The following is an 18004-nucleotide window of genomic DNA, read 5'->3' as shown; positions in this document are numbered from 1 at the left end:
GCGATAAATCATAACAGATGATAAAACGGTAAAGATTAGATGATATAAGAAGGCGGCAAAGGACAAGATGTTTGAAAGATCAGAGCGTTAAAGTGGAGAGCAAGGTGAGGGAAAGGAGAAGATCCACATCAGCTAGACTAGAAGTGACTGGGGAGAGAGCTGAGTAGAGAAAGTCAGTTTTATAAATAAGAATTTGAAGACAAAGAAGAGAGGAGATTCTTGCCAGAGAAGGGATATGTTGGCAGACATAAAGCAACACAACTGAAGATGGGACTGGATGAAGGGGCAGAAGAAGTAGCAGCAATGTGTCTTATAGGAGGGGCAGAGGGGTTTCGCTGCCTTAAATGGAAAGATGAGAAATACTGAATGTGGCAGCGGAAAGAGATAAGACATATCTCTCTATATATTTAAGAAAAAAAGTATGAGAAGAGACTAATGAGAAAATAGATTTATTTTTTTGTCTGAGAAGCGATGGTCGATGGTGAAGGGAAGAGGATGCGGGAGTCTGTAGGTGGATGAAGCAGGCTCTCATCTTCCCTTGCTAAGCCCGGGGAAGTTGTGGGACACCCAAGATAAGAATTTGGAGCAACAGGAAGGAATGTAGGCTGACCCAACACCACAGCTCCCTCCTATAAATAGAGTAGGAAATAACTGTGGTTCTCGTGTGGGTTCGCGGCTGGGTTTTATTATTTTAAAGTGTGATCACTTTATGTAGGTAAGTATCTATGTTATCAAAGAACAAAGAGGAGGTATTTATTTTTTTATGTGTTGACCGAAAGTTTTTCAAGAATCATCCCTTTCTGATGCAGATATCAAACTGTAGTAGTAAAATAACACTGTTCAGTCTTTCTACTACTGTTTGTCTTGCAAACGTAGATAATCTTGTAGTGCAGCCTGGGTTAGAGCCTGAATTTCTTCCCAAGGACTTTGTGAAAATTGAGATGAAGGCTGTATCTTCAATACGATGACTTCATTTGCAAGGAAGCCTTACTCCAGTGATGGCAATTTGACTATTATTTTAATATTTTACTGATTTCTTGCATTCGGACAATGAGCTGTTCCGTAATGTATGTGACACACAAAGTCAAAGAATCAGTTGTATGAAAATTTTCCACCCTGGTAGGGACCCTGGTTTTGAATTGAGCAGCGCTGAGATTTTTAATTTAGTTGTTAGAGCCTGGTGTCCACTTCTGTCCTCAGCATAGACCCTTGTCAGCTCCATCCCCTGCTTTATGAATCCTTTTTTTGTTGAAAATCTTCATTAATATTCGTGTGTATGTCGGATGCTATACATATTTCTATGTCATTGTTCTCAAAGAATTGAGATAATAAATGTGAATGCTGCTGTGATATGGCCCATACTTAGAGGGTATAGCTGGGGACACATTAATGAGTTGGTTGTCAGGAATAAAATGAGCTGAAATTATCTATATCACCTGAGCAGTGGGTGTGGGGGGGTTACATCCACTAAGTGGGTGAGCGGATGTGTTTTGTGTGACTGCTGTAAAAATAAATATTCTTAGCTATTTGTATTTTTCTCATGGAAAACAATTCTATCTTTGCTCTTCAAGAGCAGGCATCCAATTTAACCCGCTCCTCGATACACATTGAGCATTTCTATACATCCGGTGTTGTCTAAATGTCACCATAGCTGGCCACAATAAATTTGCAAGGGTGTTGCCCCAAAGCCTCTGTGTTGGTGGGGCTGGAGTCTGGTTGCTGTGCTGCCCGTTCCCCAAAGCCAAGGAGGACTCTGCTGCTAATTCAGGAGCAGCTCCGCCAGGATGATCAAAAGCATCACAAGCATTTTTTTCCCCTCTGCAAATTCCTGGCGTAGGATTTTGGAAACGTATTCCAGCGGTTAAATATAGTCATATATTTTCAAGTAATCCTGTTCCGAGGTTGCACTGAGAAACGTTGTAAAGGGCGCTTTTCCATCTTTTTGGTAGGACTTCCTCTTGCTTCGCTTGGGGAGTTTGTCTCTATTGCCACTGCATGTTTAGAAATTTAATCTGTTTAATGTTACTATGCTAACAAATGGGTATCTTTTGGCCCGAATCCGTGGTATGTTTCCTCACGGCTGGAGGGGAAGATGTTACCCAGAGCCATCCCACCCCAGCCAGTTGCAGATACCAGTTTAGCTCCTTCAACTGCCTGTGGAGGCGCTTGGCCAAGTGTTGAGTTTAGGAATGTTCGAAGCACTTTCTCTAAGCGTCCTGTGTTTCTGTTGGTCATGTATGAAGCCGTGTTGTCATGTAGACAAGAATGACTTACTATACAGGTGATCTGCCAGGATGCTTGTACTTAGATGTCCTTCTTCCTCTACTTTCTAATGACTATTACTCCTAGAAAAAATTCATTTTACTGTCTCTATTTTTTTTCCAGAAATCCAGACTGCTGTTTTGCTATTATGCTTACCATTTGTGGTAAGCAGTACAGCGAAGCTTCATGTTAAACAAGACTGTTTAAAATTTCTCTGTCAGGTTTGTGATGTAAGAATTAAAGCTGTTTGTATGGCAATTTCTTCTGGTGCCCAGGTCTTTGTTTCTTTTTACAGAATAGGTACTACTAAGCTCTTGAGTATCTGAAGCAGATCATAGCTTTTACAAAGGATTATACAGCTCAGAGAAATGAATTTTTTGTCTGTGTGTTGTCCTAAATCTTTGATTTCCAACCCTTGTTTAGATACTGAAACTGCATGATAATAACTATTTTAATTTATTAGTCTCTGAAGGTAATACATATCCAGAAAATTTTATTTTTTGCTTTTTATGTAGGATTATTTTTACATATTTAAACAGTACAGTTGAGCTTGTCGTAAGCAATTATGCAGGAGAATTTCAGTAGGAGCTGTAATCCAGGATCCCAGTGCAAGGAAGGAGGGGGCACATGTGTCCCTCCGGCCACCAGAATAAATCAGTTGGGAACAGGTGACACTGTGACCCTTGGGCCCCGAGACATAATTCTGCACGTCGGCCAAGTCGGAGGCTGCGCTGGGCCTGGGAATGGGCTGCGGCCGCACCTCCCTTCCCAAGGGGCTATTTTAGAAATGAACAACTGTCAATATATTGCAAGAGGTCCTTCAAATGACACGGCCGTGAGATGACCATCACTACTTCTTTAATATGAATAAACAAAACCAGATCATGTGCTGGTTTACTGTCGTTCTATTCACAATAATTACAAACCTCTAATTTACTCGCGTTACTTAAAATTAGTTTTTGATCGTTAGGTTATTTTATTTTTATAAGTGATCAGAATACAGTGCAACATTATTAATACAAAACCTTTTTCTGAGGTAAAAGCTGTTTGTGATAAAATGCTCTGTGTAGTTTGTTCTACATGAGTTTCGTTAAATTCTGGATTCCTGCTGCAAATTCAAGTTAACGACACACAGAGCCTTCCATACTTGAGCTACTCTGTTCCCCTGAAAATGAGGCAGGGTCTTATATTAATTTTTGCTCCAAAAGGTGCTTGCTTTTTTTACATTTATAGCTGCCTGGACACTATTTAAATTTACTTTTTTATGAACTGTAACTAGGGCTTATTTTTTGAGTAGGGCTTATATTTTGAGCATCCTCAAAAATCCTGAAAAAACATGCTAGGGCTTATTTTCAGGGTAGGCCTTATTTTCACGGAAACAGGGTAGTATTTGAGGACATACAACAGTGTACAAAAGCCAGCACTTACTGCATTGAGTGGTTTTAGTGTCAGTCCTTCCTTTTAAACATTTATGCTCTTTTAAAAATATTGTTTTATGTAGAATTCAAGGATGTTTTGGGAAGAAGTCCGTCTTCAGTAGATAACGATTGTATTTTACATTTAATCCTAACCATACATCACTAGGAACATAACTTTCGGTCTGGAAGCCCCAGGTAGAAAAGAGTCTCCTGCAAACAGCCAGAGAAGGTGGAAATGAAGAATTCCTGGGACTCTCCACCCTCCTTGTTATGTATTTTCTGATCACAGCCACAGTTCCTCTCCGTCTGTTCCTGTCTTCGGTTATACATAAGCAGAGATTTAGTGCCAATAATGTACAATTAGTGTGATATGTGCTAAAATCTAGTCAAGTGTCTATTGAGACCAGCAAAGTGTTTCATCTGTAGCTTAAATTAATGATTCTCCAGAGGCAGGATACTCTGTTGATATTTGTTTCGCAAAGTTGAACTTCTTGTGCTTAACTAATCATCATTTAGGACACCTCAAGCTTTCAAATTGCGCACAAATTATACACTTCAACTTTTCAAATATACTTAAGGCCTGATCCTGAAAAGCTGATCCAGAAACAATATTTCCAGGAATAATTTTTCAAATAAATTAGCCTTTTTTTTTTTTTTTTTTTTGCCATAGGAAAGTTTCAGTTTTGAATAAATAAACCTGAAAAGCTGAATTTCAAAATAAACTAGGAAAATTCATAATACAAGAACACCCTTCGGATGCTTCTTGATGTGTTTAGAAATCTTGGCCATCATGAATTGGAGCTTTCTCTGTGGTGCTTACGGCCCCCGTTGCTATTTATATTAGTCATGTTGTGAGTGTATATTGAAAATCTGTCCCAATATTTCCGGAGGAAGAGCTGAGGCACAGGACAGCCAAGGTTTTACCAGGGTCACAGTGCCCAAACTGTCTTTTTCTTTAAAAACCCCAAATAATGAGATTGTAACAGAGAAGGTCAACTATTCACATAGTTGTAAAAAGTGTACCCGTAATAATAGATCTTTATTTCTGTGGCTAGATCTGTTACAACTTAGCTTCAGAATTTGGATGAGCTTCATTTGCCCTTGTGTTACATCTGTTGTTTCAGTTCTAAGACGTCCACTAAGTTCTGGCAAAATCCTGAAACTTAATTTCAAGAGACATTTTAATCCAAATAGTCGGGAGTAGCATGTGAACACTTGGAGCAATGTGTTATTTTAAAGAAGATACATTTTGATTTGTATAACTATAAATGACGATGTTTTTTAGACAAAGTGATAATTGTTTTTATTTATATCCTTCTGGGGAACATGGAATTTGCAATTTTGCCTATTTCTTATGTATAATTATGTTTAGCAAATAGTGCAAATGAGACATTATTTAAGAGGAGAGCCCCCCTCCCCCAAAACTTCAGGTTTTATGAATTGTCAATGTCATGACTTAAGATTTTAAGGCTCTTCCTACACTTGGAAGTAAAAATATTAAGTGTAAAAGCTTGATCTGAAAATACAGACAAGGAATACATTTTGCCTTAAACAGCTTGTGTTAGGCTCTTCCCTTGTTTCCTCATTGTATGTGAAGTCTGCTGGAATATTGCATAAGAGTTTTGTGAAGCTTTAGAAACTTTCACATGAAATCAATCTTCCTTTTCTCCTTTGAAAACTAATATACTGGCCATAACAAGGAGCCTCAAATTAAATGGAAAGCACTGGTTTCAATATAAGCAGTGATTTTTCTGGGTAAGCTCATAAAAACGCCACATCTATCACTGTAGAAGTTGGGAGCAGGGGTCTTGCATCATAACATGAGAAATTTCCCATGGTTTCTAAGTGAAGGAACCTACAGTAAGTTTAATTCTGATTTTCATTCGAGAAAAACATCTATATCTGTCACAAGGGCAGAACTAGTTCTAATTTACCTTGTTTATTTGACTTGTCAGAATCGGATGGACAGCTTTGGCTGTAGAGTTTCCATATTTGAGTCTTTGTCTAATATAGTCGACATTCAACGTATATTGGTGCCCACATAAGGATCTCCTTTTACAGGCTACAAGCTGAAGATTTTTTTTTTTTAGTTCCATATTTTCCTGGTGTGTCTTACTCTGCTCATACAGGTCAGGGCACGTTTCCAGCTCTTTTTCTTTCTAGCACTGACAAGAACAGAAATGGCAATGGCTATTATATGAGAAGTGCAACAACTCGTGTGGGTGTGGTGGCCAGTGTTTGAAATGCATAATTACCACAATGTACGTTTGAGAATGGAGGGAAATCTGAGTGAAATACCTGGGAAAGTAATCGTGGAATGAGAATTAAATAAATGTATTTTGATCCACACGTAGGAATTCAGTGTTAAATTTGTGTGTACTTGAGTTTTGTGTATGTAGACACTGGGAAGGAATGAGGAGCGTGCAGGTCTGGTGGGAATTGAAAACGGCGTTGTGCAAGGATGTCCTTTGCAAAAGTACTTAGAATTTGGTAAGTATGCACCACCAGCTTTTCATGCTGCTCTTCCAGCAAGAGGCTGGTGGTCTTGCTGGTGTAACAAAGCAACAGCTGCTGGTTTGGTTCTTGAAGGTTATGCGTGTGCTATAGTTCTTAGCCATGGTGCCTTCCACTCCCATCTCAGAATCACAGAATGTCAGGGGTTGGAAGGGACCTCGAAAGCTCATCCAGCCCAATCCCCCGCCGGAGCAGGAACACCCAGATGAGGTTACACAGGAAGGTGTCCAGGCGGGTTGGAATGTCTGAGAGGAGGAGACTCCACAACCTCCCTGGGCAGCCTGGGCCAGGCTCTGGCACCCTCACCATGAAGAAGTTTCTTCTCATATTTAAGTGGAACCTCTTGTGTTCCAGTTTGTACCCATTGCCCCTTGTCCTATCACTGGTTGTCACCGAGAAGAGCCTGGCTCCATCGTCCTGACACTCACCTTTTATATATTTGTAAACATTAATGAGGTCACCCCTCAGTCTCTTCTTGTCCCAGCTCAAGAGCCCCAGCTCCCTCAGCCGTTCCTCACACGGGAGATGCTCCACTCCCTTAATCATCTTCGTTGCCCTGCGCTGGGCTCTCTCCAGCAGTTCCCTGTCCTTCTTGAACTGAGGGGCCCAGAACTGGACACAATATTCCAGATGAGGTCTCACCAGGGCAGAGTAGAGGGGAAGGAGAACCTCTCTTGACCTACTAACCACCCCCCTTCTGATACACCCCAGGTACCATTGGCCTTCCTGGCCGCAAGGGCACAGTGCTGGCTCATGGTCATCTTGCCAGGTAGGAGATGCCACCCAGAGGTGCATGTTCAGAGGGAGTTCTCAGGCAGCTGACCAAAACATGCATTTTGCTCCTGTGAGTATGAGAATGGGAGCTGTGACACTTGACGTGGTATTTCTGAACAGAAGTGTAATTCTATAGGAGTTTAATTTTTTTTGTATAATCTCCTAATTATAAGAGGAGGAGCCTTTGGAGGTGGGCAGCCCCTTGGGTGCAGGCTGTGCCATCCTCCATTGACATTTACGGACATTTCAGAATAAATAACTGTAATGTAGGGTGTGGGACTGATGAGGCACTTTGCTAGTTGAGTATACGTGAAATGGTTCATGTACAACGGTTCAAAATTGCAAATTCACTTGATGCTTTTAGCCAGGAAGTGTAACAAGGCAAGACTCAGTTTTGGACACTCCCAGTAATGTGTTTGAGCAAGATAATTGCTCTGGATGTCTGTCCTTGGTTTTCCTTCTCCTTTTGCATTGCTTTCCCCTATTCTGAGTAGGTGGGAAACGAGAGCGTCCAACTGCGATCATTCCTGCTTTGCCTCTGCTGCTTTGAATGTTGCTGGCAAAGCAAACGAGAAATCGGAATTGTCAGCCAAAAAAGCAATTGTAGCTCAGAGTGAAAAAGAAAATACTCCCCTTTGGCAAATCGAGTCCTTTCACATCTGCTTAAAGGGTTTAAGTGATATACAGACTCGGCCGGTCTAGGAGAGGACACATCTGCTCACAGCTGTGGAAGACTGGAAATGTTCTTGGAATGATGCAGACTTGTTAAGTGCAGGCAGAAGAAATTGATGGATGCTCTGGTGTGGTGTTTATTCTTGCAAAGGTGAACTTTGGCTTTCCAGTCGAGTCCCAAATCCCCTCAATAAAAGAGCCATGTTGAAAACTTGAAAGTGTTCTTGAGCACTGAGGAAGGAAACGAGTGGAGATGGACTGTTGTATCCTGTTGAACTGTCAGTAAGTGAACCTTTGAACTGCACCCTGCTACAAGCTTCAGGGTCTGAACATTACAGGGAATGTGGTGTTTGGTATCTGTCTGGGTTTGGAAGTATATAGTATGCTCAAGTCTATATATTTTGATACAGTATACCTCAAAATATAGTGAGGTTGATAGAAGTTTTGAGTATATCAGTGTTTGTAATTGTTGAAATCGCAGTTAGGTAATGCCAATAACTTTTTTTCTTTTCGTGATAGAAGAGAATGTTTTTATTGCTGTATTTGTAGACAATAAATGAAATTACCTCCATGGTGGCGGTTTTCTGGCAGCCCAACTCGTACTTTTTTATTAGTTGGAGAAGGATGGGAAGCGCAGGGCAGGTGCTGGCGGCTCAGCCCCCAGAACACCACAGGAGCTGACAGGGAAGCTGCATCTTTCACGTTCCTTTTTGATATCAGTCTCCAAACTTCACAGAAGAAAAGGTAGTTAGGTGATAGCAAGTGTGGGGATTGGTGTTTGTCTCCTTTCCGATCCATGAAGTGAAAGCAGTGTTTGCTTGCGACGTTTTGGGAATTAATAAGTTAACGTTTGCAAGATGTTCAAACACGGAGACCCTGTTTTATCACTTACTGATTACCGTGAGAAGCGCAAAAATTACTCAGTGGTATTATCCAAAAGCCTTCGCGTGAAACGCGTGTTATTTCCCAAAATGTCGTTCCTTGCAGCTTCTCGTGGTGTGTAGGCTTAGGCTTCTGCAGAGAAGTGCTTTGGTCTGGGGGGGCTGGTGTCCTTCTGCGGCTTCTGAGTGCCACAGCGAGCTTTGCTGGTGGCTTGGTGGGAAAACCAGGTGTGAGACTACTGCACGATCTCTGTTGTCATGTTGAGATATGGGGGAAGAAATGCTTAACTTGTCTAAGCTTTCTGGAATTCTCTCTTTAGGCAGGATTTGAGTCCAGTCTGTACAGAGCAGCTGTAGTCACTACCAGACCTGATGTGCAGAAGACCCTACCCGGTCAAAATTCATTTTATCCCGTGCAATTTGCTGCCGTCGCGCCATCTCTCAGAAGGGCAGGATTCGCCCCGCAGTGACGACCAGAGCTGCCTGTCATTTCTGACATGCGGAGGATGTTGCGAGGGAATGTTGTTTGGATTCCAGCTGGGGTTTCCAGTTACGGTTTTTATATTTGACCGCTTTTGTGGCTGGAAACTTTTGCCAGCTGTCAACTTCAGAGCAAGTGGCAATCTGCCTTCTCAAGCAAATGTGGCCTCCGTGTTTATTTTCAGTTTTGTGTTTGTTATACTTACTGTAGGTTAAGAATCCTGGCGTAACATCCTTGACCCCTTAGTAAGATATGTCGTGATCGCCTTTAGTGGTTCAAGTATTGACTAACTTGCTTCGGGCAAGTGCAAATAACAGAAAGGCCCAACCCACGTAACACTCAATTTAGGACCTTAATAACTGAGGAGGTTTCATATTATGGTTTCCACATAATGAGCAAAGGGACTTTTTATGTGATACAAAGACCGAGTGCAATAAAGGGTGGCGGGAGATGGAAGTAAACAATTATTACAATGCCTTTTCTTTCTGTGTCTCTTGTTTTGTTTGTTTGTTCTCGAACAGATTGAAAACATAGATGCATGCCTGAGTTTCTTGGCTGCCAAGGGGATTAACATACAGGGGCTGTCAGCAGAAGGTGAGTCAATCGGTTGTTTAAAATTTCTTTTTAAATGAGCAACCTGAATTACTGCTTGCGACTGTAATCAGCACATGGAGTGTGATGGAAGATTAATATGGATAATTTAAACTTTTGACAGTCTTTGCTGCTTTTTTCCCCATCTCAGTATGGAAGGTAGGTAAAATATATATCTAATCTTCACGCAGCTGACGTGTAAAAACAGTCAATGAGACCGAATTAGAATCCAGTCACTTCTTTGTTTCTGTTTGTTAAAAAAAATAAATGTCTCATCTAAGTTCTATAATTGGCACATTGATCAGAGTTATATTTTACAGATATTTAAAGTGAACCACCGGCGGTTGTTTGCCTTTTGAGACAGAAATTTATTTCCTCATTCTTCAATTATTCTCTTACCTGAGGAAGTACCCTGCTTTCTTTTCTTTTTAATATAAAGATATTTTTTAGAAGTTTGTTTTTGAAATGCACGAAACGATAAAATCCAAGTGTTTTGAACCAAAACAAAAAAGAAAAAAAGACATTTCAACCTCTAATTAATCATTCTGCTTTAGGAGAGCACCAGAATTTTTCTGAAACCCCAACATGACTCAGCGTACTGTATTCTTTTATGCCAGTGCATGATATGTGTCAGGATGTATGATACCTTTTGGCTTAGAAGATATTTAACTGGTGACTTATTAAGGAATCAGATTTCTATCATCCTCAGCACCAACTTTGACTTATACTTTCATTAAAGTATTCTGGAATAGCAGTTGGGTTCGGCAGCTGCTGAGGCAAACTTTGAGTTAATTATCTGACATCTTCCGTGCTCCACAGGACAAATAATTGGATGTGTGGCAGCAGGTGAGACCTCAAGTGAGATTTGGTGACTAAATCTCTTTGCAAACTTAGTTTTGGGGAGGACGTTATATCATCAAGTCATGCACGTACTTCTACTTGTGTGTGAATAACTTAATTGCCTGGATGTTTAAAGCTGCGTTTTCTTCTGGAGGAGTCCTATAGCGTTTTCTGGAGGAGTCCTATAGCGTTTTCTGGAGGAGTCCTATAGCTCCAACAAGGATGGCAAGAAAGGTTGAGTAGGTGTGGTGGGCTGAGCACTGGAGAGAATAGGAGGAGCAAAAGTGAAGAAAAAACACGTGTAAAGATAAAGGCAGTTTAATGAGCAAAGGAACAAGGAAGAGAAAACGAAAACAAGCGATGCCAAGGCGATCACTCGCCACCTCCCACATGCAGAGACACCTCCAGCAGTTTCCGAGCAGCGACTCCCTCCCCAACACCCTCCTACGAACCCATCTCAGCTTTTATTCCTGAGCCTGACGTCGTATGGCCTGGAATGTCCCTTTGGTCAGTTGGGGTCACTTTCCTGGCTCTGTCCCCTCCAGCTTCTCGCCTGCGCAGTGTGTGGCCAAGGGGAAGCCTTGAGTCTGCGCAAGGGTTGCTTGTCTATAGCCTTATCAGCCCTGGTGCGTTATCAGTATTTAGTCACAAACTCAAACCCCAGCAGCATGCACTTTATGATCGTGATTTGAAATCTTAGCTGAAACGCACCTTCCCTTTCTCTTGGTAAATGGCGTTCATAAAACGTATTCCAGATAACCACTGTGGATTAAATTTATGGTGAAACCGTCGTGTACAGAAGTTTTATATACGAACGTTGCATTTTAAAAATACTGCAAAGATATAAAAGCATTCATAAAATTACTATAGAATTAAAGCTGTTATTAAAAATTACAATTTAAAATTGCATTTTGACAATTTGAAACGTAGCTTAAAGAATTCCTTGCTGCCCTTGAAAAGAAGCCCCATCCTAGTCTACAAGATCTTGCAAGCCACTTGAAAATATGTATTCGAAATGTAATTTCACTAAGTTTGAGGTGGTTTGTAAGTGTGGAAAGCAAAGTAGCAGATATTTAGTACACATTATTCCTAACTTGCTGTTACCACAACTAGTAGGAGAAGAGGGGGCTGAAGGTTAGCTATATTTTTCTGTGATGTATCCTTAAGCTGAGTTAGAACACCAGTAACAAATACTTTTCTCCAAAGAGAAGCTTTAATATGGTCAGCCCAAGTACTGCCTGTGTTATATGCCTTGATAGCTCAGTTATAATCAGAAGGATTCTCATGTCAAGAAAAGAAAGTACAAGCTAAAACTTCTATCAGTGGAAAGTTTGTTTACCAGGAAATAGCTAAAAAAAAAAAAAAAAAGCAACTGAGTCCCTTGTAAAAGCCAATTTTGACCTTGACATGATATATAAATATTGTAAAAATGTAATAAATTTCATATTACTTACCTGTCTTGATACAATGCAAAATCTAAGAAAAACAGCAGTCTGGTTGATGGGAAGACTGTTTCATTGTGCAGATTTGCCAGCGTGGTGATGTTCACACTGGCGACGGGACGGCAAGAGTAATGTTCATTGCCCTCCTGCTAAATCATAAGGCAGACGCAGCAGGATATAGGTTGTCCCATGGCTTCGCTGATTTTGTATTTCTTCTTCTAAACTGTCTAAGAATTAACAGTTAAATGATACAGAAGTTAATAAGAGACCAGTGATGCTGCTTGACATATGAATGAGAATATTTACTAGTTCCACCACTAACGTTGAAGGGATAGCGTGACAGCTAGAGAAGGAACATTTTTTTTTATAAAATGGAGTTAGAAGACTGTATTCAACAATAAATTCAGTTTCTATTCTTACACACTTCCTTAACTAATCTGAGGAAGAAGGGAGAAACTGAACAAGAGAGAACCCAGAATCACTTAAAGTGAAGAGTGCCGTAACCAAACAAGCCAGAGTTTCTGCACAAGTTGCCAAGACCTGCTAGGTCAACTGCAAATAACTGTGTTTACTTCACTGGCAGATCCTCATCTAGAAGGAAGCAGAAGATTGTGATTGCTTCCAAATGGGAATAAACATTGAAGTCTCTCTTGCGTTGCTTGGGAACATTTATTTTTCAGTAGTGCGGTTTCAGCACGGAGGGAAGTCGATGATTCAAACTGGAATTTGGATAACTCCTAAATGTTGAAGTAATTTGGGGCTTGATGTATTGTATCCTTCCAGTATTAAAAAAATCCTGCTTTGATATGTGTGTGCCACTTAGACACGGTCTTTTTTAATGGGTTTATACAGTCAAGATGCTAAGGATCTGCAATCACTGATGATCATACTGTGCTAGGGACAGGTATTCCCTTCTCAAAGATTCTTAAATCCTAAAATATCCATTTGTAGTCACTGTATAAAACTATGGGGATGCTGTAGAATTCTTGCTGTGATTTTTTTTTTTAAATTTTTTTTTTTTTTTATTGTCCATCACTTTGAGCAGTCTCTCCATAACTTATTCCCGCACTGAGCTGGGTTTTAGACTCCTGGAGTTGCAGCTGGCCAGCTAAGCTTGCCCTCCTTCACACAATGTCTCCTCTCTGCCAAGATTTTGAAGATTACGAAGAATGTAGATGTGTAGTAGAAACTCCAGTTGATGTCATAGATAGCAGCTGCACCTCTTGTGGGTAACAGATTAGCTGGATAACGATCATGAAACCATAAAGCAATGAAAGAAAATGTCTTGCTAGACTGTGGAACAACCACGATTCAGCTTAGGCTTTTGCCTCTGGAATGACTTGCACACTTCTGTAGGTGCATGAATTTCAGTGTGCACACTCTGCAGTTCATACATTTTAGGTCCTTTAGGTGCTTTCCAGTGTCAAGGTGGAATTTTTCTTTCTGGGGCACAAATTTCCCACAGTGCTATTTTAAGCATACCTGATCAGGGCTCTTACTGTGCTGCCAAATTTCGATGATACCAGACTAAGTACAGTTACGTACAGTCTTCAAAAAATTATTTTTTAATTATCAAAAAATGCCTGCAGATCTAGTGTGTGTGGTGGGACTTAATTCCTTGTGTATTTCCCTGCCTTGTTTCTATGAAATGCCAAAGTATTATTCATATTCAGATCATATTTCTCAGTAGAGTCCCCAAAGCTCATCCCAGAGCTGTTTTGTGGTAGCTTTGCATCCCTATAGTCAGCTTAGAGCCCCATCAGCCTCGAACACTATTGCTGACTGAGGTCGAGTCTGTCTGGACTTCGTGATGTATCCTGGATTAACTGTGAAGTATCTCTACTTCTCAACATTTTGTCTTAAATTCAGACCTGCTTGTAGTTATTTTGGCCCTTTCTCTCCTCTCCCGTCATTCACTGTGGACAGAATTTCCTGCTATTTACATTTTGTTCTGTTCCGCAGCCCATCTTGCCTCACCTCTTAAATGAGCGAAGAAGGGTTGATGGGGACCACATGCAGAATCCCTCAGTGGTCAACCATAAGAAATGTGCAGTGATTCTTAATTTGTACTCCTCGTTGGCTAACCAGTCTAGTCCTCGTAAACAAGTTCTGGTTTTTCTAGTTCCATGTGCTTTACAGAATCAGATATAAAATAAACTTTACAGAAGCAGATGCAAACAAGCTTGAGTAACAGTGGTGGATTGTCTTCATTGATTTGCTTTGATCTGTGTTCTGTACACAATGAGTAGTTTATGATTTGCAGAAATTTTATTCCAAAGTGTTAGAGGAATCACATGACATTTCTCTAGTAACCTATCCAGCAGAACTTTTTTTTTGTCCTGAACTGATTTTTTCATTAATTTCCACCAAGTCTGGTGTATTTTTGTTAAGGCAGAGAAGGACGATTAGCAAGCTACAGTGGTGGAAGTTCCAGCTGTAGGTGAAACGAGCAGCAAAAGAGAGAACACCAGGATGGAAGTTTCCAAAGGGTGGATTTATGAGGATTCTCTGAAAGCCAAATTCCAGTTTCCTCTCAAATGTCTAGTATTTGTTTCAAATATGCAAGATGAGCCGTTTTTGGGCTCCAGATTTAAAATGAGTGGGTGACATACCTGTCCTTATCTAAGTTAATATGTATATTTAAGCTGGAGCAGGAAGCAGTTGAGACTGCGCTGATGTGCAGAGCAGGAGGTTGAAGTGCTCTTTCTTTTGAAATACTCTTTTTGTACAAAGTGCAGGGGCAAACTGCCAGGTCAATTACCTCAGTCTGCCTTTAAGATAAGAGAAACAAAACTACCTCTGAAAGTCCCATTTGAAATATTTCCCTTAAAACCCAGAAGGGAAAAAGACTGCTTCTTTTGGAGTTCATTAAAGGTGTTTTTCTTTTGATTATTATTTTTTTGGTCACCTTAGAAAAATGTCACAAGCAGGTTGTTCTTCTGGAAAGTGCAGCAGAAGACAGGCAGACATAGAAAGCAGCAGGTTTTAGGTGGGGTTGTTGTTATAATGGGCTCTCGCTTCACATTGAATTCCCACTGCATACAGCTTTGCTAAGTTCGAACATGCAGACCCATGGTAACGTCTTTTATCTTCTGGCCCGTATTTGTTAAGCTTCCCAGTGCCTCTGGGTCTGTTTAGTTATGCTTCGACCTGTGATTAAGTGCTACTTTCCTCACAATTCCCATGAGTAATTTTGAGTTCTTTGCTGAAGATAAGGAGATCTTTTTCACCGTGCTTGGCTGTCTTTTGTGTCTATTTTACTTTATTGTCTACTTCCATCCCTCCCTTGCTAAACACGGGCAGATTAGAGAAGGATCCTGCCTGATACAGATGTCATTGGAGATGGATTTGTGACACGGGAGCAGGAGTGGACTGGGGAAAAGGGGAAAGAAGCAGGATTCATTGGGGACCCTGGCTGAGACTAAAATTGGCTGGGAAAATAAAGACAGAAAACGGCTGCTCAAGGGCCCTGGGATCGATAATCATTTAAACAAGGGACCTGGGGCAGTGATGGGAAGGAGCACTGGTGGAGGGGCCAGGCTGCAGGGACGGAAAAATGGGTAAGAAAAAAATAGTCGAGAAGTAGGGGAGGCAGGGCAAGGAATATCCTGGATCTGCGTGATGACCAGGACCACTTAGCTGAGGTCTAGGGGTTGCTGAGGGGATGAACACGGGCCAAAACCAAAATTAAGAGAGTAAATTAGATTAGTGGCTATGGGAAAAAAGCTAGATTGAGGCACAGATGGGCAAGAAGACCAAAGCTGGAAGCTGGTATAGAAAGGGGAGCAAAGTTTTAAGCTGCGAACCTCAAATTTGCTGAGTAAAGGCTCTAGGGCTAAGAACAGAAGCTTGTTACCCAGCAAAGGGAGGAGAAAGGAGACCGGGAGAGGGAATAAAGGATATAGCAGGGCCCACCACAAAGTCAGAGGAAATCTCAGCTGGAATTGCATCAGAAATTGAAATTCTGGTTCTCACTTTTGTGCTTGGCCGCTGTTTTGCCACATGTCCTTTCCTTCCCCTCTTTCACTAATCTGTGTAAGATTAGATTTAAATCCCGCTTTGAAAGCACAGGGCATCAGTAAGTTTTATTAGTTCAGGTGGTCTACATAGTGCATGCAAAAGTTCAGCTGTTTGATCTAGCTGCTTTAATTCACTTTTCGTAATAAATTTAGGAAATTAAACCTGCTAAATAAGTTGCAGCACGTCATTAAGGTTGTCTGCAAGACTGAATCAGCCCTTTTACGTATTAATTATGATACAGCTGTTAACTGCATATTCTTGTACATGTCTTTGTATGTCTGTTTGTTTTTACATTTTCACATTTGATATTGCGTAGAACAACACAATGACTTTTAGGAGTTGAAATGTTTATTCATTCACTGACAAGCTATCTTTAGGTATTTGGGTATCCATTCTTTATCGGCTGTGATGGTATCAAGCTGGTAATTATCTGTTTCTATGCAGCAATTTCACCCAATAATTGTATTTTCTAGTGCAAAACTTGCATCAGATTTTCTTAGTGGAAACAATTAGTTGGGTATTCCAGAAATTGTATGACACTGTGTGATAACCGAGTAGTTTATTTTCCTCTTTCAAATTTAGGCCTGAGAAATGATTTACAGTGTGCTGTTGTTAATATGCTTGTGGGGTTTTTGGTTTGATTACTTTAGTTTAAAGGAGCTATTTGAAGGAACTATCTTTTTAAGCATGCTGCTGTTAACATACAGACTGTAGCAGAAATGGAAGACATCGTGCAGTCACCAGAGGGGAGAAATGAGTTATTTATTTGTAGTTGGTGCTCGGTGGTGATCAGCTGTAATGCTGATTATATGTGCAGAAAGCCTGTGATATCCTAAAGGAACCGAGTTCAGACACACGATGATGAGCACAGCGACTATCGAGTGACTTCTGACCATTGCCTTGCAGAAATCAGAAATGGGAATCTAAAGGCCATCTTGGGCCTTTTCTTCAGTTTGTCTCGATACAAGCAACAGCAACAGCAGCCACAGAAACAGCAACCACTGCACCATCCATCCCAGCAAGCTCCCTCCGTGCCCCAGCAAGCGGGGTCTCCGTCCCAGTGCCAGGTCGGGGCACCGCAGCAGCCCCCGCAAGCTGGGCAGCATCCCTTCAAGGCACAACCAGAAATGCAGTCCAGGTGGGGAAATTACCTCTAAGTTTTTCTTTTTTTATTTTTTTTTTAATTAATTGTTTATTTCTTTTTTTGTTTTTTGTTTTTTTCCTTCTTGTTAAAGGTCTTCAAAAGCCAAAGAAATGTCTCTCTTTACTCTAGAATAAAGAGCGTGTTGGAGATTGAACGCTGGGTAGCAATTGACTTCACGCCTTTGGAAATCAAAACAGATGCGCTAAATATGTTCTCAGTGCTGGAAATATACAGTCCAACGGGTGTAAAATACCTGCTAGACCACGTAACCGCAGTATTTTATAAGGATGCTTTTCTCATTATTCCTTTTGCTTCTGTCTACTTGCTAAGCTTATCATTGCCCTTACAGAATGTTTATTTTGGGCATGTGAAAACCAACTTTGGTTTTCAGTTTACAAGAGTTTCAGTCCTCACTAAGAAGTGGAAGGCTCTGACAGTGGTGAAAGAAATAGAGCTCCTCGTGGTTGGCGACAGTCAAAATCAAATCTAGGCTTATTGGTCAAAAATTATATGCCGCTGGCTTGCATGAAAATCAGTTTTCACAACTGGTGTTTGTTGGCGCTTCTAGATCAGAATACAGATAGATAAGAGGAGTGGGGTCTTTGTCCCTTGAATGTCTTTAATGGTGGGGATGCTCTTTCCAGGTTAGAATAAAAGCAATTTATGAAGGCGGGTACAGCCTTCTACTAGTCTAACCCTTCCACTGCCAAGAGTGAGGGGTTTAGTGGGGATAAGTAGGCAGTATTAAAGGCTGAAGCCATATTTGCCTAATTATAAAGTATGAAGGCTTTTTTTTAATATCTCAAGGCTTATTTGTGTAAAAATAACACATATGAAGGTGAATACTAGCTTGAGTGCTGCTTTATGAGGGATATAAACAGTTTAAATGAAGCCTTCCAAGTGAGGCTATTCAGAGCTTATTTGGTTTTCGCTTATGTCTTTCTTCGTGAATCATGCTCATTTTG

At 40.8% G+C, this 18004-nt stretch overlaps 1 protein-coding gene across 2 annotated transcripts in view; it reads left to right on the top strand.

Moving 5' to 3' along the window:
• The window catches only part of NAV2 (neuron navigator 2), a 212962-nt gene that overhangs the window by 63985 nt on the left and 130973 nt on the right, over positions 1–18004 (top strand). For both annotated transcript variants that reach the window (XM_065637002.1, XM_065637001.1), the window contains exons 4-5: positions 9524–9596; positions 16802–17033. In XM_065637002.1, the coding sequence (XP_065493074.1) occupies positions 9524–9596; positions 16802–17033 (305 nt within the window). The remainder of the gene's footprint in view (positions 1–9523; positions 9597–16801; positions 17034–18004) is intronic.

Source organism: Caloenas nicobarica, chromosome 5, assembly GCF_036013445.1.
Source record: "Caloenas nicobarica isolate bCalNic1 chromosome 5, bCalNic1.hap1, whole genome shotgun sequence".
Lineage (NCBI taxonomy): Eukaryota > Metazoa > Chordata > Aves > Columbiformes > Columbidae > Caloenas > Caloenas nicobarica.
The sequence above is the reverse complement of the archived record's forward strand: the minus strand, read 5'-3'. Positions and strand labels throughout refer to the sequence as shown.